This window comes from Bufo bufo, chromosome 4 (genome assembly GCF_905171765.1).
Source record: "Bufo bufo chromosome 4, aBufBuf1.1, whole genome shotgun sequence".
Classification (NCBI taxonomy): Eukaryota; Metazoa; Chordata; class Amphibia; order Anura; family Bufonidae; genus Bufo; species Bufo bufo.
Window position 1 is genome coordinate 277,190,108 of NC_053392.1, and position 24,106 is coordinate 277,214,213.

At 43.6% G+C, this 24,106-nt stretch overlaps 1 protein-coding gene across 4 annotated transcripts in view; it reads left to right on the forward strand.

Moving 5' to 3' along the window:
- Positions 1-24,106, forward strand: part of ADGRB3 (adhesion G protein-coupled receptor B3) — a 1,057,188-nt gene that overhangs the window by 850,770 nt on the left and 182,312 nt on the right. For all 4 annotated transcript variants that reach the window (XM_040428625.1, XM_040428624.1, XM_040428627.1 and 1 more), the window contains 2 exons: positions 20,336-20,462; positions 21,167-21,270. In XM_040428625.1, the coding sequence (XP_040284559.1) occupies positions 20,336-20,462; positions 21,167-21,270 (231 nt within the window). The remainder of the gene's footprint in view (positions 1-20,335; positions 20,463-21,166; positions 21,271-24,106) is intronic.

Sequence of the window (24,106 nt, forward strand, 5' to 3'; positions counted from 1 at the left end):
ATGAGTGTCCCCGCCTCCTCCCTCCACACTGATACTTCGCTGGCCGCACTGTGCAGCATAGCGGCCTGCGAAGTATTCGCTTTATAAGACGCACAGCCATTCCCCCCCCCCCACACACTTTTGGGGGGGGGGAAAGTGCGTCTTATAAAGCGGAAAATACGGTAATTCTTCACAGTTTTTGAAAGATCTTGGCAGGGAGGTTGTTCCAAACATCTTGGAGAAGTAACCCCAGATTTTCTGTGGATGTAGGCTTGCTCAACTCCTTCTGTTTCTATATATAATCCAAGGCTCTGTGGGGGTCATATCATCCCTTCCAGGACACCTTGCTCTTTTTCACACTGAAGATATTTCTAAATAACATTGACTGTATGTGTGCAGGTAATTTTCCTTCTGCAGAATAAATTTGGAGCCAATAAGGCACCTCCCTGATGGTACTGCATGATGGATCTGCCTGTATTTATCAGCATTGAGCACACCATTAACCCTGACCAAATCGCATCTCCATGTTTGCTAACCATGCAGTAACTCGTGTAGGTGTGATATATAGACCACCTGGTCAAGTTAAAGAACTAGATGATCTACTAGTTGAAGAAATAGCTAAAATGACAATGAAAGGAGAAGTTATCATTATGGGAGATTTCAATCTTCCAGATATAAACTGGAAAACCAAAATAGCAAGTTCTACCAGGAGTACAGATATTCTAAATTCCCTACTGGGGTTATCTCTACAACAAGTGGTTGAGGAGCCAACCCGGAGGGAGGCCATTTTGGATTTGGTATTCACAAACGGGGATTCGGTATATGATGTCATTGTAGGCGAAACCTTGGGATCTAGTGATCACCAGTCAGTGTGGTTTAATATAAGAACTGTGAAAGAGTCCCACCACACAAAAACAAAAGTTTTAGATTTTAGAAAAACAGACTTTTCAAAAATGAAATTAGTCATAAATGAGTCCTTATCAGACTGGAACGGATTACATGGAGTCCAGGAGAAATGGGACTACTTAAAAGGTGCATTATTGAAGGCAACAGAAAATTGCATTAGACTCGTCAGTAAAAGCAAAAAAAGGAGGAGACCAATGTGGTACTCAGCAGAAGTGGCCCAAATCATTAAAAATAAAAAGCTAGCATTTTGTAATTATAAAAAAACCCAGAGCAATGAAGATAAGGAAATCTACAAGATTAGGCAGAGAGAGGCCAAGCAAGTTATAAGAACTTCTAAAGCGCAGGCAGAAGAAAAACTAGCTCAGTCTATGAAAAAAGGGGATAAGACATTCTTCAGATATATAAATGAAAAAAGGAAATTAAAACAAGGAATAACTAAATTAAAAACAAAGGACGGAAGGTATGTAGAAGAGAATAAAGGGCTAGCCGACTGCCTTAATGAATACTTCTGTTCAGTTTTTACAAAAGAAAAAGGAGAAGGACCTCCACTAGAAAGAATGACTATTAAATCGTTTGATGCATGTATCTTTACAGAGGAAGATGTTCTAAGTTTGCTGTCTAAGGTGAAGACAGATAAGTCACAGGGGCCTGATGAGATACACCCAAAATTATTAAAAGAGCTTAGTGGTGAGCTGGCAAAACCGTTAACAGATTTATTTAACCAATCATTAGTAACAGGAGTCGTCCCGGAAGATTGGAAATTGGCAAATGACGTGCCCATTCACAAGAAAGGTAGTAGGGAGGAATCGAGCAACTATAGACCAGTGAGTCTGACATCAATAGTAGGCAAATTAATGGAAACCCTATTAAAGGATAGGATTGTGGAACATCTAAAATCCCATGGATTGCAAGATGAAAAACAACATGGGTTTACTTCAGGGAGATCATGTCAAACAAATCTTATAGATTTTTTTGACTGGGTGAATAAAATAATAGACGGTGGAGGTGCAGTAGACATCGCATATCTAGATTTTAGTAAGGCTTTTGACACTGTCCCACATAGAAGACTTATCAATAAACTGCAGTCATTGAGCATGGACTCCCATATTGTTGAGTGGATTAGGCAGTGGCTGAGTGACAGACAACAGAGGGTTGTAGTCAATGGAGAACATTCAAAACAAGGTAATGTTACCAGTGGGGTTCCACAGGGATCTGTACTGGGACCGATTTTGTTTAATATCTTCATAAGTGATATTGCAAAAGGCCTCGCTGGTAAGGTTTGTCTTTTTGCTGATGACACAAAGATATGTAACAGGGTTGATGTTCCTGGAGGGAAACGCCAAATGGAAAAGGATTTAGGAAAACTAGAAGAATGGTCAGAACTCTGGAAACTGAAATTTAATGTGGATAAGTGCAAGATAATGCACCTGGGGCGTAAAAACCCAAGGGCAGAATATAGAATATTTGACACAGTCCTGACCTCAGTATCTGAGGAAAGGGATTTAGGAGTAATTATTTCAGAAGACTTAAAGGTGGGAAGACAATGTAATAGAGCAGCACGAAATGCCAGCAGAATGCTTGGATGTATAGGGAGAGGTATAAGCAGTAGAAAGAGTGAAGTGCTTATGCCGCTGTACAGAACACTGGTGAGACCTCACTTGGAGTATTGTGCGCAGTACTGGAGGCCATATCTCCAGAAGGATATAGATACTCTAGAGAGAGTTCAGAGAAGAGCTACTAAACTAGTTCATGGATTGCAGGATAAAACTTACCAGGAAAGGTTAAAGGACCTTAATATGTATAGCTTGGAAGAAAGAAGAGACAGAGGGGATATGATAGAAACTTTTAAATACATAAAGGGAATCAACTCGGTAAAGGAAGAGAGCATATTTAAAAGAAGAAAAACTACCACAAGAGGACACAGTTTTAAATTAGAGGGGCAAAGGTTTAAAAGTAATATAAGGAAGTATTACTTTACTGAGAGAGTAGTGGATGCATGGAATAGCCTTCCTGCAGAAGTGGTAGCTGCAAATACAGTGAAGGGGTTTAAGCATGCATGGGATAGGCATAAGGCCATCCTTCATATAAGATAGGGCCGGGGGCTATCCATAGTATTCAGTATATTGGGCAGACTAGATGGGCCAAATGGTTCTTATCTGCCGACACATTCTATGTTTCTATGTTTCTATGTTTCCATTTGCTGAAATGTAGCCCAAAACTTACAAGGACTTGTAACCTCCTCCATGCTTCATTATTACCTGCAAACACTCGTTATTGTATCACTTTCCAGCCCTTTAATGAACAAACTGTCTTACAGCCAAATATTTAAAATTCTGACAGATAAGTCCAGAGTAACTGTTTTCTGCACTCCTTATGTTTTTTGTGCATAGTTGAGTAGCTTGGCCTTGTTTCTACTCAAAGGTATGGCTTTTTCCGAGAGGTTCTTCCACTAAGACCACTTATGGCAAAACTTCTCCTAACAGTAGATGGGTGTACCTGGACCCCACTAGTTTCTGCAAGTTCTGAGCTGATGGCACTGCTGGACATCTTACAATTTCGAAAGGAAGTAAGCATGATGTGTATTTCATCTGCCGCATTAGGTTTTCAGCAAATGTAGTTGGGGATTTAGTCAGAATAAATGGTGTCGCCAGTGCTAAGAAATACAGGGATGTACTTATCCATCATGCAGTACCATCAGGGAGGCATCTGAAAACAACCCAAAACGTACAACCAACGTTATTAAGATCTATTTTCAAGGTAAAGAAGTACAAGGAGTCCTGGAAGTGATGATATGGCCCCCCACAGAGCCCTAATTTCAACATCATCAAGTCTATTTTGGATTACTTGAAGAGACAGAAGCATTTGGGCAAACCTACATGCACAGAATATCTGTGGTTAATTTTCAAAGATGTTTGAAACAACCTCCCTGCTGAGTACGTGCAAAAACTTTGTGTAAGTTGTAAGAAATTAGCTCTCGGGGGTCATTCTCACAATTATCTCCACCAACAACCGGATTTCAGGTCCAACGTGAGATTTATTTCCGCCACCAGCAAAAACATAAATCATACAAAATAAAGACCTGCCCATCTAGGCACTAACTACTACAAAAACATAAGCCCTGACTCACCTATACAGAGCGCTATTCACACAAGGAACATAAGTGTGGCTTTCTCCAGCCATATAGTCCCGCAGCCTCCTGCCTGTGGCCCAGTAGTTCTCCCAACTCCGGCCTTATGACCCTTAGTCCCAGGCATCACGGCGTCAACTAAAGTTCGGGCTAGCACCTAGCCCCGTGGTGTCACGGCAAGTGGGGATATGAGGAACAACAAGCAAACAGACTAGGGAGGAGGGAAATGGTAACCTCCTAACAATCACTGAGCCTCTCCCTGACTGCTGACAGTATGAGCAAGTCCTGATGGTGAACAAACTCATACGCTGGAACCTAAGCCCAGCTGACACTGGAGCAAACCTTAACTTAGGGAGAGGAGAATGAGACAGCCGGTACCTTCCACAATGAAGGGACCAGCGTCTCCCTGAGATCTAGCAGCAACACACGCACAAAGGAGAAAACAGGAGGACTTAGCTTTAAAACAAGCGGGAAGTAGAGGATTCACAAACAACCAGTATAGAACTCCAGAAGGAAAATATCAACTGCAAAGTCAGCAGTAAGAGACAGACTTAAATAGACCCTCTTAAACAGCCAATGAGCAGAACCTGTGGAGAGGTGTGATCCTGCCCACAACAACAAACAGAAAGGAAACACAGAAAGACCTGTCAGATAGACTCACGTGCTGCAAGTCTATCCGATCTTCTCAAATCTCTCACAGGGCAGGCAGTGACACGTGGCTCCTCAGCCAACCCAGTTGAGACCACTTGTGCAGAGCCTCCACAAGACTCTGTTTCACCAAACACTCTCCCCTGACTGACAGTCTGAGCTTGGCTCTTATCCCAGACTAATTGTGGCACCTGGTGCTGCCTTAGACCTGATGATTGCCGGGGAAGACATGAAAACTCCTGCCATAAATCTCCCCTAGCAGCCATGAGGCCTGTCACTGCCTCACAAAGTAAATCTAGATGAAGTGATGCTGTTTTGATGGCAAAGGGTGGTCACACCGAATATTGATGTGATTTGTTTTTCTCTTTTGCTCATTCACTTTGCGATGTGTTAATTGCTAAAAAATAAACTATTAACACTTTTGTTTTTGAAAACATTCTTATTTTGCAGCATTTTTTTCCATACCTGCCTAAACGTTTGCACAGTACTCTATAAGGGATAAAAAATCTTGTGAGAGACTGTTACGAAAGCATGTTGTTTTGAAAAGCTGGTTATCTCATGACACACATATAAAAACATGTCCAGCCAAGAGCAAAAGTAAGGAGGAATACATTTATAGCCAGGAATCCATGCATTAACCAAGCAGTATGGGGTATGTAGTACAGTGGCCATGGTCAGAAAAGTAATCAGATGAGCTAAGCATTGTAATTGCCTAGCCAGCTGCAGATTTGGCATTCCTGGAGCCCAAGCACCGTAACCTTTGGGGCCACCATTGTATCACTAAGCTCTGGCCCCATTGCACCACTAAGCTCTGTCCCCTTACCCTGTCAAGGCCTACTCTTAGCTTAGCAGTAAAGCCTGGACACTTTTGCTACAGCTGGACAGCCTGGAAGAGTTCCCCTCGGTCCTATGCCCACGTGCAGTGAAACCAGACTATAGACTATATATCACCAGTTAGTCTTTTTTTTTTTTTTTGTCAGCCAACTACTTCTGGCCCTCTGATTCCAGGGGACAGCAAGCATTTTTTTGGCTTGCATGATGGTAGAATCTTGCACTGAGCCCAGCTAGGGTAAAAAATCATATACGCTGTAACTGATACTGAGGCCAGTGAAACAGGCGCTTAAATATTCCACCCCAGCTCTATGTTAGATCAATCAACTCCTGTAACTTTTACCTCTGAATGTTATTAAGGTGTAATGAAGTGCACCTCCAGCCTCTTAAATATAGTTGAAAAATGTGTAGTTACGGGTGATTCAAATATAAATTAATGCAGACTATGCTTCAAAACGAAGAGCAATGAGACTATTTTAATATTTTGGCAAACATCATACATGGCACTATTCTCTCTTTTTGACTGATGAGCACAGGCAGATTCCAAGAAACTCCCCTGATTCCTATCTGATTAATGGAAATGTTTTGTACAACAGAATTCTTGGCACATTAAGGGTCATGTCACTTAAAGGCTCTTGCCCAAGACAAGAATGATTGACTCTTATCAGACTTGTCACATGGGAGATTTTAAAGTCTCGTCAACAGCATGTTACATGGGAATGCTGCAGGAGTTATTTTTTATGTGGCCTCCAAGGAATTTATGTGAACATGTCCTCCACTTGGATTCCCTTAATGTCTCTTACATGGATTTATCCAGTCAATAATTTCACCAAAGGGAAATTAGAATCAGTAATATGGGAACATTCCTTCCATGCCTACATGTCCTGCATGTCACTGAATGGCAATCTGTCAAACTATCCACTCAATGGCATAGTATGGTAAGTTTAGTACATTTAAAAGCATAGGTTCAACTGGCAGACTTAATTGGATAAGAAGAACATAGATTCATTACTGCATTTATGGCCAGCCTATGCCTGGTAGTGACACCCAACGTTGTGACTACCACAAATCTTCATTATAATTTATATTATTATTATTATTATACTTTAGTGCGCACTGTATGTTTCTTTTATTTGCGCACTTAATGGTGGCATTTTCTAGATTCTATGTAGTTCTGCTATTTTGTTTATAGTATATTATTTTTGCAGTGTATAGTGGTGGTTGTGATGCTGGTACTGCATGGCGGTGTCTTTATACAATTGTATAGAAGTGTTATAGGCTAATGTATAGCACTGTTATTTAGGTGCAATACATTTTGGCACTTAAAGTACCGTATAAGTAACATATTCTTTTTTATGGCTAATTAAGCAGCCTATTATCACTGAAATAATACCTAGAAACATAACTTTTATTTATCAATGATATAAGATAAATCCCACTAAAACAAAATATCAAAAATATCAACATACATAGTTCTAGGGGTACATGTATTTTCAATTGTGAGATCAGAGAGAGGTAATATTATTCAAATAAAACTACCACCATGTCACACATGTGGCGACTCAAGGTTTTGTTGATTAATATGTAGAGTCCAGTACTTCCGATATGTGATGCCAGGTAGTTGTAGGGTCATCAGATGTACTTAGGCAGCCACCTTCATCTATTCTTCAGGATGAATATTGATGCTTTAAAATCCATGTTCCTTTCGTCTGTCCTTCAGGATCAATATTAGTACTTCAAGGTCTCTCTATTAATGCTATTATTCCCTGCCTGAAAGCAGAGGAATCGCCCCGAAAGGGACGGCCCCACTTATCGGTGGCTGTTCCTATTATACTTTCCCTCCCTGAATAGTCCCCCTAAACGGTCATTTTATGTTTTCTTTCCAACTCGTTTCCCCTGTCTCACACAGACAGGTTCATCAGGGGATGATGTCAGTAAGGAGCATAATGGCGATGTGCCGGTTAGGATAAAAAATGTGGCGACTGTCAGTGGGTCCACACCATGATGCGGGGTATAACTGACAATCCCAGATCACCTATACCAGAAATGCACATTTCAATTTCAACTTCCAGTACTGGTCTTAGGTAACATCGATGATCACACTGGATTGTTTATCTTTTTTCTATTACTTCTGTGGTACTAATGCGCACATAGAAATTAATGGGACAGATGCATTTATGCATTGGTGTAAATACACTAAAAAATGTGATGATCAGGCTAATTGTCATTTTTATGACTGATAAAGTACAATATCAGACCTCAGATTAAATCCCCCATTAAAGGGAAATGCTAGGATAAATCTAAATTATTGTGCTGTCATAGAGAGCAGATGCCACTTTTATAGGAAATACACACTCAAAAAAAGCTAAAGTAGTACCTTACAGGGTAAATGTAATTTCAAGGATTCACTTATCTTGTGAATACTCACAAACTGCAGCCAGGGACGTAGCTAAAGGCTCATGGCCCAGGTGCAAGAGTTTAGCTTGGGCCCCCTTCCCTCATTGCTTTGTGGCAAGCGGTAGGGGTGCAACAAGCCTTTCTGCTGCATGAGGCAAAAATTTAAATGGTAACCCTCCATGCCAAATTCTCAATCTAACCCCTACCCTCCTGCCCTACATTAAAGACATACTTGGAAAACATTAAATAAAGCACTACAAAAGATACAGGGTAATACAGCGCCACAAACCTCTTACATCCAGTGATGTCTCTTCTTTTTTATATATTCTCTTTCCTCATCTTCTCCTTTCAGACCAGACTACCATGATGATTTCTTTGAGTTTTCTCTTATCTCAGCAGAGCTTAATAAACAGACATATTAGTTTCCTGCATTTCCATCATCCTCATACCTCCTCAACACCCCATCCTGCCACCCCCAATACTGTGCCCGTTGTGCTCCCCAATACTATACTGCAGAAACATTTCCCCTGAAAATGCTAGTACCACACAGATGCTGTCCCCTTCAATAATTATTGGCACACAGTGCCCTAAAAGTACACCCAACAAATAGAGTGTCTGACACTAATAGTGTAAACATAATGTTCCCCAAAAAAAAAATTATGCTAAGCTGATACTGTGCCAAGGTGCCCCCCACAGTAATAGTGCTCCCCAAAGTCCCACCAATTGAAATAATTATCTCCCAGATTGCATAGAATTAACAGTGCCCCCATCGTGCCCATACTAGTAATCATGTTCTTCATAGCCCCCACAATACTAATACTTCTTCTTATAATGTGTCCCAGTAGAAAAATACTCCCTTAGGCCTCATGCACACGAACGTATATTCTTTCCGTTTCCGTTCCATTTTTTTTGCGGACCGTACACCGAACCATTCATTTCAATGGGTCTGCAAAAAAACAGAAGTTACTCTGTGTGCATTCCGTTTCTGTACGTCCGTATTTCCGTTCCGCAAAAAAATAGAACATGTCCTATTAGTGTCCGCATTACGGACAAGAATAGTACAGTTCTATCAGGGGCCAGCTGTTCCAATCCACAAAATACGAAATGCACACGGACGTCATCTGTAGTTTTTGCGGATCCGTTTTTTGCGGAGAGCAAAATACATGCGGTCGTGTGCATGAGGCCTTATAATGTGTGCCAGTACACATAAAATCCTTATGATGTGCACCGATATAAAAAATACCCGTTATAATATGCACCAGTACAAAAATGCCCTCTTATATTGTGCACCAGTACAAAACATACCCCCTGACCATTTAGATCAGACCCCCATAACAAATCCTCAGATTAGACCTCAATATCACACCTTAGATCAGTCCTCCATATCAGATCCTCAAATCAGACCCCCATATCAGATCCTCAAATCAGACCCCCATATCAGATCTCAGCTCAGACCCCCTTTAGACCTCCATGTCAGACCCTTATATCAGACATCGGATCAGACCCCAGTTTCAGAGCTCAGATCAGACCCTCATTAGACCTCCATGTCAGACTCTCCCCAATATCAGACCTCAGATCAGATCCCCATTAGACCTCCATGTCAGATCCCCCACGTCAGACCTCAGTTAAGACTTCCTTTTAGACCTCATTGTCAGACCCTTGCATTAGACATCAGATCAGAACTCCATGTCAGTCCCCCTCATATCAGACCTTAGACCAGACCTTAAAATAAATAAATTAACTTACCTTCCCTGCTCTGTCGCTCCTTTCCAGATCCGGCTGTCTCCCCTGCATTCTTCACTTGCTAATCTTCTCTGGGCCAGCGCTGCAATGTCACTTGACTGCCTGTAGTGTCAGGTCATAGTGCACACACTACATCCTGACACTGTATGCAGTCAGGATAGTGCAGCGTGGCCTGGAGAAGACCAGAGAGGAGGAGTGACTACCTTGCTTACTGGGCTTCACTCCCCTGGCATCCTGTAGACTAGTAAGCACTTCCATAATTGGAGTGCTCACTAGTATTCAGGTTATAAGATGTACTGCGTCTTATAAAGTGAAAAATACCGTAATTGGCAGTGCACCAGTGGCAAGAGGGGCCCTGTGAGCTACCCTGGCTTAGGGGCCTGGTCACAACTCCGACCTCTGCGACCCCTATAGCTATGCCACTGACTGCAGCCTATGTTAAAAAAAAGTTCATTTAACCACTTCCCAACCACCCATTAACTATAAACGTCCTTGGGCGGGCGGTTTATCTCTGAATGGACGTTCTGGAACATCCATTCAGAAATCGCAGCTGCACGCTAATCGTGCAGCTGCTGAGCAGGGGGACCCACTGTCAGTGACAGCAGGACACCCCAGGGAGAAAGCAGGGACAGTTCCTGGGTGTCCCTGCCTTCTAGATCGCTGTATACACTATGCTGCTTCCTGTCTTGGCCCGGTGGTCATGTGACCGTCGTGGCCGGGGGAATGCAGTAGCTGTCGGGTCTTCCATAGACCACGATCAGCCCTGCACTGAGTATACTACTGTACAGCCTTTCTGGGGGGTGTATTTCCACTGTAAGGCCTCTTTCACACGGGCATTCTGGATTTGCTCCGGATGCGTCGCATGTGCATTGCGGAAAAACCTGCACGAGTGCCCACGCAATTTCAGTCAGTTTTGACTGCGATTGCGTTGCGTTGTTCAGTTTTTATTGCGTGGGTGCAATGCGTTTGGCATGCGTGTGATAAAAAACTGAATGTGGTACCCAGACCCGAACCCGGACTTCTTCCCTGAAGTTTGGGTTTGGGTTAGGGCTCTTTCACACTTGCGTTGTTCTGTTCCGGCATAGAGTTCCGTCGTCGGGGCTCTATGCCGGAAGAATCCTGATCAGGATTATCCCCATGCATTCTGAATGGAGAGAAATCCGTTCAGGATGCATCAGGATGTCTTCAGTTCCGGACCGGAACGTTTTTTGGCCGGAGAAAATACCGCAGCATGCTGCGCTTTTTGCTCCGGTCAAAAATCCTGAACACTTCCCGCAAGGCCGGATCCGGAATTGATGCCCATTGAAAGGCATTAATCCAGATCCGGCCTTAAGCTAAACGTCGTTTCGGCGCATTACCGGATCCGACGTTTAGCTTTTTCTGAATGGTTACCATGGCTGCCAGGACGCTAAAGTCCTGTTTGCCATGGTAAAGTGTAGTGGGGAGCGGGGGAGCAGTATACTTACCGTCCGTGCGGCTCCCGGGGCGCTTCAGAGTGACGTCAGGGCGCCCCACGCGCATGGATGACGTGATCGCATGGATCACGTCATCCATGCGCACGGGGCGCTCTGACGTCATTCTGGAGCGCCCGGGGAGCCGCACTGCTCCCCCGCTCCCCACTACTACTATGGCAACCAGGACTTTAATAGCGTCCTGGCTGCCATAGTAACACTGAACGCATTTTGAAGACGGATCAGTCTTCAAATGCTTTCAGTTCACTTGCGGTGTTACGGATCCGGCGGGCACCTCCGGCAAATGGAGTGCACGACGGATCCGGACAACGCAAGCGTGAAAGAGGCCTTAGGTGTTCTGTAGATTTTATTATTTTCCCTTATAACATGGTTAGAAGGGAAAATAATAGTATTCTTAATACAGAATGCTTACTAAAATGTCGATTGAGGGGTTAAAAAAAAAAAATAATTAACTCACCTTATCCACTTGATCTCGCAGCCGGCATCGTCTTCTTTCTTCTTTCAGGACCTGCAAAAGGACCTTTGACGTAATCGCGCTTACCACGTGGTGAGCGCGGTGACGTCAGCGCAGGTCCTGCTGAATGACAATAGAAGTTATTACCACATAAAGTGACAGAAGTCAGATTTGCTAAATTATTCTTGGTCAGAAAGGGGGTAAATGGCCCGGTATGGAAGTGGTTAAAGGGGTTTTCCGGGAATAACATTTTGATGACCTACACTTAAGATAGGTCATCAATATCTGAATGGTGGAGACTACTCCTCACACCCCCACTGATCAGCTGTTTGTAGCCTTTCTATATTACACCAAAACTCAGTGCCATAGATTGTATTGCGGGTGTGCAGTTCCGAGAACAGCCCGATGAAGGCTGTTCTCGGAACTGCCTGCTCCCGGTGACCGCATGTGTTTCAGAGCGGCTCGCGGCGCAGGCACAGGTAAGGACTTACCTCTGCATCGCCGGACTTGGGAATAAAGATGGCAGATCGCATGTGTTCGTCGGCGAACACTGCGAACTGGCCATCACTGATTGCAGCTCAATCCAATTCACTTAAATAGACCTTTTTAAACTGCTGATCAACAAGGAGCTGGAACCGCACTTATCAGATATTGATGACCTACTCTAAACATGTCATTAATATTTAAAACCTAGAAAACCCATTTAAGGTCTTCCTCCCACGCAATTACAAAAACTCAGTCTACTAAATGTGAAGCAGTCAGTATGTTCGCGAACCGCAAGTTCACGGGGGGCCCCATTCACTTTAATGGCGGGCGAACCTGAAAAACCTGCAGCTCATATTTGCAGTAAACAAATACTTAGTAGAAGTGCACAAATAGTCCCACAACATGGACTGTGACATACTAGAGGGGGATCAATGACAAAAATTCCAACAAAAAATATGTGTCATAATTAGGGGACATTTTTATGCGTCTTAAATGGAAATTCTCTGAAATGTGCCCTGTCGGAGCCCAGAAATTTTTTATTTTAGACCACGAGAGAACAGGCCTTAAAAATTAGGCATTCACCTGACATAAAAGAAATTCTTATTATGTGGCTCCAGGTACATTATGCGGTCAATGGATAAAAATTTTACTGTAGGCCACTGAACTACAGGCCCCAAACATTAGGCATTCGCCTGACAGAAAAGATCAAGTGATTATGTGGCCGGAGGTATATTACACGGTCAATGGATATCAATTTTACTGCAGGCCAGTACAAATACAGGTCAAATACATATGTTTAAAAGAACATGGCTAACGAAACCCCCCCTCTTGAAAAAAAAACTAATGATAATAATTTAAATTCGATAACACAAATGCTGCACTACCCAAATGCACTATTTAGAAAGTATATAATTGGTATATAACACCCCTGCCTCAATCAGGTTTTTTGGGGGGCAATTGGTATATATCACAGCAGTAGAAATTATTGGTTCCAATAGTGTTTGTCCCTATCTGTAGATGCGGTAACGCAGCTAAACCACAAACAAATGCTGCATTACCTAAATGCACTATATAGAAAGTATATTATTGGTATATAACACCCCTGCTTCAATCAGTTTTTTGGGGGGGCAACTGGTATTTCACACCAGTAGAAATTATTTGTTCCAATAGCATTTGTCACTCTGTGTAGCTGCGGTACTGCAGCAAAACCGCAAACAAATGCTGCACTAACTAAATGCACTATATATAAAGTACAGGGAGTGCAGAATTATTAGGCAAGTTGTATTTTTGAGGATTCATTTTATTATTGAACAACAACCATGTTCTCAATGAACCCAAAAAACTCATTAATATCAAAGCTGAATATTTTTGGAAGTAGTTTTTAGTTTGTTTTTAGTTTTAGCTATTTTAGGGGGATATCTGTGTGTGCAGGTGACTATTACTGTGCATAATTATTAGGCAACTTAACAAAAAACAAATATATACCCATTTAAATTATTTTTTTTTACCAGTGAAACCAATATAACATCTCAACATTCACAAATATACATTTCTGACATTCAAAAACAAAACAAAAACAAATCAGTGACCAATATAGCCACCTTTCTTTGCAAGGACACTCAAAAGCCTGCCATCCATGGATTCTGTCAGTGTTTTGATTTGTTCACCATCAACATTGCGTGCAGCAGCAACCACAGCCTCCCAGACACTGTTCAGAGAGGTGTACTGTTTTCCCTCCTTGTAAATCTCACATTTGATGATGGACCACAGGTTCTCAATGGGGTTCAGATCAGGTGAACAAGGAGGCCATGTCATTAGATTTTCTTCTTTTATACCCTTTCTTGCCAGCCACGCTGTGGAGTACTTGGACGCATGTGATGGAGCATTGTCCTGCATGAAAATCATGTTTTTCTTGATGGATGCAGACTTCTTCCTGTACCCCTGCTTGAAGAAGGTGTCTTCCAGAAACTGGCAGTAGGACTGGGAGTTGAGCTTGACTCCATCCTCAACCCGAAAAGGCCCCACAAGCTCATCTTTGATGATACCAGCCCAAACCAGTACTCCACCTCCACCTTGCTGGCGTCTGAGTCGGACTGGAGCTCTCTGCCCTTTACCAATCCAGCCACGGGCCTATCCATCTGGCCCATCAAGACTCACTCTCATTTCATCAGTCCATAAAACCTTAGAAAAATCAGTCTTGAGATATTTCTTGGCCCAGTCTTGACGTTTCAGCTTGTGTGTCTTGTTCAGTGGTGGTCATCTTTTAGCCTTTCTTACCTTGGCCATGTCTCTGAGTATTGCACACCTTGTGCTTTTGGGCACTCCAGTGATGTTGCAGCTCTGAAATATGGCCAAACTGGTGGCAAGTGGCATCTTGGCAGCTGCACGCTTGACTTTTCTCAGTTCATGGGCAGTTATTTTGCGCCTTGGTTTTTCCACACGCTTCTTGCGACCCTGTTGACTATTTTGAATGAAACGCTTGATTGTTCGATGATCACGCTTCAGAAGCTTTGCAATTTTAAGAGTGCTGCATCCCTCTGCAAGATATCTCACTATTTTTGACTTTTCTGAGCCTGTCAAGTCCTTCTTTTGACCCATTTTGCCAAAGGAAAGGAAGTTGCCTAATAATTATGCACACCTAATATAGGGTGTTGATGTCATTAGACCACACCCCTTCTCATTACAGAGATGCACATCACCTAATATGCTTAATTGGTAGTAGGCTTTCGAGCCTATACAGCTTGGAGTAAGACAACATTCATAAAGAGGATGATGTGGTCAAAATACTCATTTGCCTAATAATTCTGCACTCCCTGTATATTATTGGTATATTACACCCCTGCTTTAATCAGTTTTTTTGGGGGGCAACTGATATATCACACCAGTAGAAATTATTTGTTCCACTAGCGTTTGGCACTCTGTGTAGCTGCAGTATCGCAGCAGAACCGCACACAACTGCTGCACAATACAAAATAATATACTTTCTACAGTATGTTGGAAAGTATATTATAGGTATATTACACCCCTCAGTAAGTCACACCTATCGATAACACACCTATACCAGTCCTTAAAAGGACTTTTGTGGCCCTATTAGCTAGCGTTTGGTGTCCCTAACAGCCTGTCCCTGCTCCACACAGCAACCTCTCCCTACACTGGCAAAAGACTGAATGTAAAATGGCGGCCAGATCAGGTTTATTCATAAGGTAGGGGGTATGTCCATGTGCTGAAATGTCTCAATTGGCTGTCCTGTACCACCTGATGGATGTGTCATGGGTCAAAGTTCTTCACAATGTAAAAGAATATGGTGCCAGCAGACATCGCCATATGTTTGGCGAACCGCGAACGAAACGACCGCCGGGCGAACCGCAAGGCCATCTCTAGCAGACAGTACTTCAATAGATATAACTACTGTGATGTCAAATATATGCAAAATCTTTATATACAATACATCCACTACAATATACATTAAGGTGCAGGCACACGTTAGAGCTTATTGGTGGGAAAATAGTGGATAGTGTAGTAGTGGATCTGTGCATTCACATAGGACACTGATGACCACTGGAACTAATTGTTTCCAATAGTCTTCAAGTCAGTGCTGTGGGAGATTTGGACCCGAATAGTGCATGCCCTAAGTTTCTCTGCAGGGACTGTGAATGGCAACACTTTCTTCTGTGTGTCCATGTTGTACTCAGAAAACACCTAAACTGTATGAAGCCAAGTGAAATCTGTTGGAGTAAGCAAAACCAAACGCCACTGTGAAATATCGGATACTTTTTCAATCTCCAACAGAATCCATTGTGCCATGGCATTACGCTTTTTGGTGCCTTCACCAGATTCCACCTAGCTTGTTGGATTAAGTTTACCATATGTATTTATTTCTACTACTGGAAAGTGAGTGTAAGATTCACTTGCACTTTATGTTGTAGTGGACGTAGTGTATACAGTACATAAAAAAGAGGTGTGTTGTATGATTTCTATGATATGAAAGATCAGAGAGAACTTTTATTGCATGTGTTCCCTTTAGGGGTATGGATTCTATCCTAAGACGTGGGTGCCATCATTTTCAAGTGCCAAACAAATGAACCACTTAGATCCGCTTCAATGTAAAAGCAAACTAAAAGAGATTTAATTCTCAGATAGCTATTTTATGCCTCTTTGTGGCAGCCGCTGATATGTTAAAGGGGTTATCAAACCACCATAATGCCCCCCAAAATTCTCACCTCATACAGGATATACTTAACCTGCTCCCCAGCACTCGCGTCACTCCTGATGCCCACACGGCCGCTGCTGCATCTCCCTGTCGCACGGATCAAAATATCTGGTGATGAGGAAGGGCAGCCAATGGCAGGCTGCAACGGGAAGAAGCCTCCTTAGCCTCACACGCAATGCTAGGGGGGGTAGTTCCCGTTGCAGCCTGCTACTGGCTAACACCCCCCGTAGCCCGATGTTTTGATCTGCGCGACGGGGAGATGCAGCGGCAGCCGTGCGGGCATCAGGAGTGACACTGGTGACAGGGATCAGGTTAAGTATAACCTGTATGTGGTGCCTAGGCATTTTGGGTGGCATTGGTCAACCCCTTTAAATATGCCATGAATGAGATCAGATGCTGCCAGAACAATGACAAACTGGTCCTATTCTTGGTAAAATAAAAATTGGGCTACCCCATAGAGTGGTAGCTGTCTGCAAGCAGCTGGAATTACAGACACTGCCGAGTGCTTTCACTCCACAGGCTTTGCAGATTTCCTTTATGCTTAGGTTGGTCTTACCCTGGAAAACTGAGCTATGGTTAAAGAGGACCTTTCACCGATTATGACATTGTGAACTAAGTATACAGACATGTAGAGCGGCGCCCGGGGATCTCACTGCACTTACTATTATCCCTGGGCGCCGCTCCGTTCTCCCGCTATGCCCTCCGGTGTCTTCGCTCACTAAGTTATGGTAGGCGGAGTCTGCCCTTGTTCTGCTGTAGCGCTGACCAATCGCATTGCAGAGCTCACAGCCTGGGAGGTTCTTTTCTCCCAGGCTGTGAGCTCTGCAATGCGATTGGCCAGCGCTACAGCAGAACAAGGGCAGACTCCGCCTACCATAACTTAGAGACTGGAATCTCCGCCTACCAAAACTTTGTGACCTAAGATACCAGAGGGCATAGCGGGAGAACGGAGCGGCGCCCAGGGATAATAGTAAGTGCAGTGAGATCGCTGGGTGCCGCTCTCCATGTCTGTATAGTTAGTTCACATTGTCATAATCGGTGAAAGGTCCTCTTTAACCTTTTTTTTTAATCTGAGGGGGTCCTGGGGCTGTTTTGTAACCAGTTCTTTAGATTTCTATTAGAATCTGACTGCCTAGCATTTTCTCATATGGGAGGCTTTAGTCCTTTTCTTGCTTACTGCAGTGAGTGGTGGATCATTTCTGGCTTAGACTTGACATACTGTATTATTTATATTTCTATCTTTCCGATTTACGGATACTTTCCCCACATTTTCTCTTTCACATTTGACCATTGCTGGTATTGGAGAGCTATAGGATAAAGATTCCCCAGAGATCGCACTCTTACTTTAATCATCAAGAACATGTCCACAGTGCTACATTTTTTTCATTTCCGGAAAACATTCTGTAACCTATGCCGTCAGTGCTCTCCGTACACCCACATGACTGAGCACACATCAGGATGGGGCTGGAGTATCCCATCCTTTTCTAACAGAACTTTTTCCACTCTAAAAACAGTTTTTTACCTGCATACATCGCACAAATATAACTTAACATTACAAAACTGCACAAACCAGAACTGCACAAATACAGTTTCTCTGTATAGTAATGCACAAACTGGTGTACTGTTAGAATGCCATAAAGGGGTACCCCCAAATGAAGCAATCGGGACACACTACAGTTAGCTGTCCAATGGCTAGGTAGGTTTCTATAACTTCTATCCAGTGACTGGGCCCCACAGCACACTTTTGAACAGGCCCCCCCAAGCAATTTCTTCGCAACCCCCTCCTCCCTTGCAACCCCCACGTCTGTGGCTATTCAAGATCAATCTCTCAGACCAGGCCTGGCAGCCGCTCCTGTATAATACAGTTGCCCTGAGAATAAAATCTTTTACTCCCCCTCTTGGGTGGGCCCCTTCTGAGTTTGGGCTCAAAGCAGTTGCTTCCCATGCTTCCCCTACAGCTACGCCCATGCTTCTATCGACGACAGTGGAGATAGCCATGCACAAGCAAGGTCAATGAACTATATGGAGGACATGCCATGCTTAATGGTGTTGGCCACCTTTTTTGGGTTTATTTGGCACCCCCACCCACCAGACCTGCGAAACTTACCAGCTCCCCACCTCTGGATCTCGGCTCCTTTGCTCCCCAGCCTTGGCTGCCTCGCTTGGGTCCCCCACTGTAAACAGCTGCTTTGACGTCACTGCAGCCTGACCCCCATACCATTTGGCCATGTGATGCAAGGGGTGTCAAAGAAGATCTTTACAGTGGGAGACCCGAGTGAGGGAGCTGAGGGTGGGGAGCTGGTAAGTACAGTATGCTTGAGTTGTAAATATGTATTCAAAATGGGTATGGTATGTTTAACGTGTAGGCCGCGTATTTGATATCCTACTGTTTTGTGTATACAGGGAGCATGCAGACCTGTGTGTATCTATGACTACATAGATCATGCAAATAACAATTCTTTTATTCTGACATGTCCTCCAATGGGTACATAAGTAATAACGAAGAGATGCCAATATTGTGACTCCGAGTCTTGATGACGTTTCGGTTGCTCCGGACCTTGGTTACATAAGTCACAAAGGTAGAGTGTAGGCAGAAAGGAGGTCCACAGCCTCCCTCCGCAGCGTGTTCCCGCTGTCCCACGGGGGGTCCTCCTTTCTGCCTACACTCTACCATTGTGATTTATGTGACCAAGGTCCGGAGCGACCGAAACGTCATCAAGACTCGGAGTCACAATATTGGCATCTCTCCGTTATTACTTATGTACCCATTAGAGGCCATGTCAGAATAAAAAAAAATTATTTGCATGATGACCTTGAATGTGCGGTGGTTTTTCTCTTACTACTATTTAAGGGCTCGTTCACGCGACCGTGCCGCAAAAAAAAACAGATGCCGCCCGTGTGCCTTAAGCACCTCGCGCAATGGAACAGGAGGCCCATTATCAAAATGCCTATTCTTGTCCGCAAAATGGACAAGAATAGGACAGGACTCATCATTTTTTTGCGGGACCACGGAACTGAGCAACGGATGCGGACAGCACACAGAGTGCTGTCCGCATCTTTTGGGGACCCATTGAACTGAATTGTTCCGTATACGGAACGCAAAATAGGTTCTCGTGAACGAGCCCTAACCGTCACATATCCACTGAAGCCCCTCACAGACTGGATGGACAAGGAGTTCTTCCTATACCAGTCTGCACACATGCATCCCTCTCCCTATGCCGGTGGCAGCGGTGGTTTTCCCTCTTGAATAACTCTTTGCTGATCTCCTATCGATCCCCTGGAGCAGATTTGCTGAGTGCTAGGCTTGTTAGAGAGACAATGCTGCAAGGTGTTAACCCCTCCGCCGCCAGGGGGCACAGCATCCTCTCCTCCGCAATGCTTTGATATATTAGCAGCGAACAGAAATGCAGATGGTGGGAGGAAGAAGAGGAGGTGTGAAGGCATCCCTCTTCTGCATTTTAGAAAGACACATGCAGTGGAACACACAAGACATGAGGCTGGGATAAAGCCTGGCATTAATGTACTGGTTGACCACAAGTGGTGCCCTGGTCCAGAGCCGGGTGGCAGAGCAGAGTAGCACTTAACCCTTTGCCGTGCGACTAGCTTCCCTTCACCCAAGCCCTTGCATCTTTTTATTTTTTTCCCTCTCCCCCTCCATTTTCCTCTGCAACCGAAATCCTTCGTCCCCTTCCTCTCAGCCCCCTCCCCTCAGAGGTAAGGCGCAGGCAAGGCAGTGTGGAGCAATCCGACGCTGCCCGTTTCCAGGGTGAAATCCACCCCTCCTCCGCTCCTCCAGCACCTCTCACATCCAGACGCTGGTTAATTAATGCCGGAGGATTTCGGAAGGAAATGAGGAGAATCTAGAGGGGAAGAGGCGCTCCGTGAGATGAGAGGAGTCGTAGTGCGGCGGCTGCTGCTGAAGGGCTGGCCAGCGCGGAGATCAGCTCCCTGCTCGCAGCCTGGACCATGAAGTGCCCAGCGCTGGAAGTAAACGCCGCACTCCCCCCATTAAGCGCCGGCTGCCTCCACCGCCAAGGATTCTGCCACCAGCCATAACACTCTCCTCTTCTCTCCCTATACAGGAACGAGTCTTTGGGAACCTGGTCCACCCAGGGATGTAAAACCGTGCTCACCGATGCATCCCATACAAAATGCTTATGTGATCGTCTCTCTACCTTCGCCATTTTGGCTCAGCAACCTAGAGAAATAGTAAGTAACAAAGGGGAGAGCTGGGGGTGAGGATGCATGTCTGGAGCCTGTGTGTAGGATGCTCTCCTGCAGAGAACCATCTAGCTCTTTTCATCCCCAGCTGAGAATTGTGTCATTTCTAGGAGAAGACATGACCACCGCTCTATACTGTGGTGGATGGCTTCATTTCTTAAGGGAACAAGACATGCAGGTCAATAGCCAGGCTGGTTTTCCTTGCACACAGCAATAGTGGATGAGGATGGGAAGAGCAGACAGCATAGTGGCCATTGGGATGGAGATGGCTTAATAGATTGCAGATCTTCTCGGACCATTTCACAGCCATTTCCTGACCTTCTCTACAGGAGGTGTCAGCTATCTAGAAATAAGGGACACCAAGCAAGCAAAATGGAGATCTTTTTGATTTGAGAATTTCAACCTGAAATGCAGATGAACAGTGTGCCACCAGGTCCATCAGAAGATGTCAATGAGACCATGTTGGTTAGGTAGTATTCGGTCTGGGAGTCTACAAAGTTTACAGTAAAGTGACAACACCTGGTCACCATATCAAAAAGTTTATCCACACCAAAGACTTGCACTTGTTTTACCAGAGGTTTTTATTGCTTTAATGGTGGCCTGATAGATTTTGCCTCTGTCATAATTGTAGGGGGTTTATGAGCAGGACAGCTATATAGCAAAATATTAATACGTGTATTTACTATCTACAGATCATGGAATATTCAGGTACTCCCTCCGTCACCCTGATAATCGGCTGTGGTCTTTCTTGCTTGGCCTTGATCACCCTGGCAGTTGTTTACGCCGCACTATGGAGGTACGTATCTGGCCTATGACATCAGTGTATATTGTAATATTTATCATCTGTCTGTCTGTCTATCTGTCTTTTTTCGTTGATTCCTTCCTGCCTTCCTTCCTTATACCCATTGGACCAATGAGTGGAGCCCATAGCTGTGAGAGTAAATATAAGATGTAAAACTTTAACTTTGCCTTGTTAGACCTTATCTACGTTTTACAGCAATGTTTGTACACATACATGATCTGAACAACTTGACTTCCAAAATAATATCTTCAGGCCTGGTCCACAATGTTCTGGCCTATGCCTGCTTCTGAGGTCATTCACCTGGGAATTTGGGACTAGTTGATCTTTTCTTGGATGTGATGGAATGCACACCACTAGGCCTTCTTAACACCAATTTAACTCATCTCACCACTTTCTTTTTGATTTCAAACAAATGGTGGAAGTTCCAGCAGAAGTGAGAGAATAGAACATCTCCAAGCTGATTTCACCAACTTTCTTTTAACAAAAAAAAGAGCATACTTTGAGCCATACTTTTCAGGTTTTCAGACTTTTTAAGAAATAATCATGCAACTTTCAAAGCTGGACGTTTCATCATTTGGGATAATGTGTATTTTTTTTATTGTTACCAACAAAACAAAAAACACAGGGCAAAAAACGTAGACAACGCAGCACGTGGTAAAGAGTAGAGTTCTCACCTCTGGTTGTGAGAAGTCACAACAACTGTTTTAGTGTGAATACATCTAACTTTGAGGCACAGGTAACATCTCCAGGAGGTTCACAGGTCACACCAGGATTCAGGACAATATGTGCAACAAAATAATGAAAATTTGTCTTCATTGAAGATACAGTCCAACAATAATTTGTTTGAGATTGACAGGAGGTTGAAGTAAACACAAGTCACTTTAAATACATAAAGTAGGTGCCACAATATAGAGGGACGGGTCACAGGGGAAGAAATAATGACTGTGGGGATTTGTGAAATATAAACAGGCAATCAGTAAATCAGCATTATCAAGTGTTCAGTCAATGTTTATTCCCGGTCACATGGGATTCTGGATAACATAATCCAGTCTCAGTACCTGGCTTAGTAAGGATGATCCACCAGTGTAGAAAGCTGTCAATACTCAGATCTCCATAACTGTAGTAACTAGTGCTGACTGACCCCCTTTTTCTTTGCAACTAGTCTACCCAAGATGCTAGCTAATTGCTAGAATGTCGCATGCATACTAGCACCACTGAACCTAGGAGACCTAAGGCACTGCCTGGTTTACCAGTACCAAGCCAGGTAGCATGTGAACCATATGCAGAATTGTACTCTATAATATTACAAAGTGAAAATACCATGAAAAGTTGCTAGCTTTCTGATTTTTCCATTGTAAAATTTCCTACTCTAGGACCCAGTAGCACAGTCAGACCACGTGCACTGGGTGCAATTCCTCACAGAGGTCGGCTTCTCCTCCACTATACGTACTTTTCAAATAACGAGGCAGCACTTCCAGGTTTTGGTGACAGGGTGAAGACCCCAAAACTTTATTCCCAGCAACGTTTCGGCCTGCTCAATGAGGCCTTTGTCAAGCTTGACAAAGGCCTCATTGAGCAGGCCGAAACGTTGCTGGGAATAAAGTTTTGGGGTCTTCACCCTGTCACCAAAACCTGGAAGTGCTGCCTCGTTATTTGAAAAGTATATATATATATATATATATATATATATATATAAACTCCATGCTTGATAAAGATCCTGAGAGAGGATTGAAATGTCGCATTGACATGGGTGAATAAATATACGCTTTTTTCACTGGATTTTGTGGAGTGCTGTAGAGTTTCTTTAGGTATAGATGGTTCCTTGGTCAAGGTCGTATACACTGACACCCGTTGCTTTATAGACATTGGAGTAGTGCTGCCACCATCCTTTTTTGTTTGTGTATGTATGTATATATATACATATACATATATATATATATATATATATATATATATATATATATATATAGTGATGGCCAGTTCGCAATGTTCGCCGACGAACACATACGATCTGCCATCTTTATTCCCAAGTCCGGCGCTGCAGAGGTAAGTCCTTACCTGTGCCTGCGCCGCGAGCCGCTCTGAAACACATGCGGTCATCGGGAGCAGGCAGTTCCGAGAACAGCCCGTGTGTGTATATATATATATATATATATATACACACACAGTGTATAAACTGCACAGAAATCCTGTGGAACCATCCAGAAGCTCCAAGTAAACACATAAATGGCAAATTTTAAGTATATCTTGATTTATATATATATATATATATATATATATATATATATTTTTTTTTTTTTTTTTTAAAGGGGTGAATGACATAAAAAAATAGGAGTAATATAATACCTTACCAATCTTCTTATGCTTTTGTTCTGACGGTTTCTGGATGGTCTCTACCTGTTTCTTCTTGACACACAACCTATGGTTGCACAGCCAATCACTAGTTGAGTTGGGTCAGTGCTATAGCTTGTGATTGGCTGAGCTGTCATTTCCTGTGTGTCAAGCAGTTATCAGGAAGTAGAATCCAGCAGGACTTCGGGATGCATTGAAACAGGAGTGGCGGGATATCCCGACACACAAGAAATGACTGCTTAGCCAATCACAAGATGCACCAGTCACCAGTGTTTAATGCTGGAGAATTCTCATACATGCAGTTCCAATTGAGAGAGAACCAATTGGATGACTAGTTAAATATCTTTAAGAAACAAATAATAAAAGTCTAGTTGCCACAGCCCCTCCTCCACCCCAATCTCCTCTCATTTGTGGCGGTGGCACAGGGGGGAGGAAAACGTGGAGTGCGCTGAGAGCAGCACGTGCCATGTTCTATGAT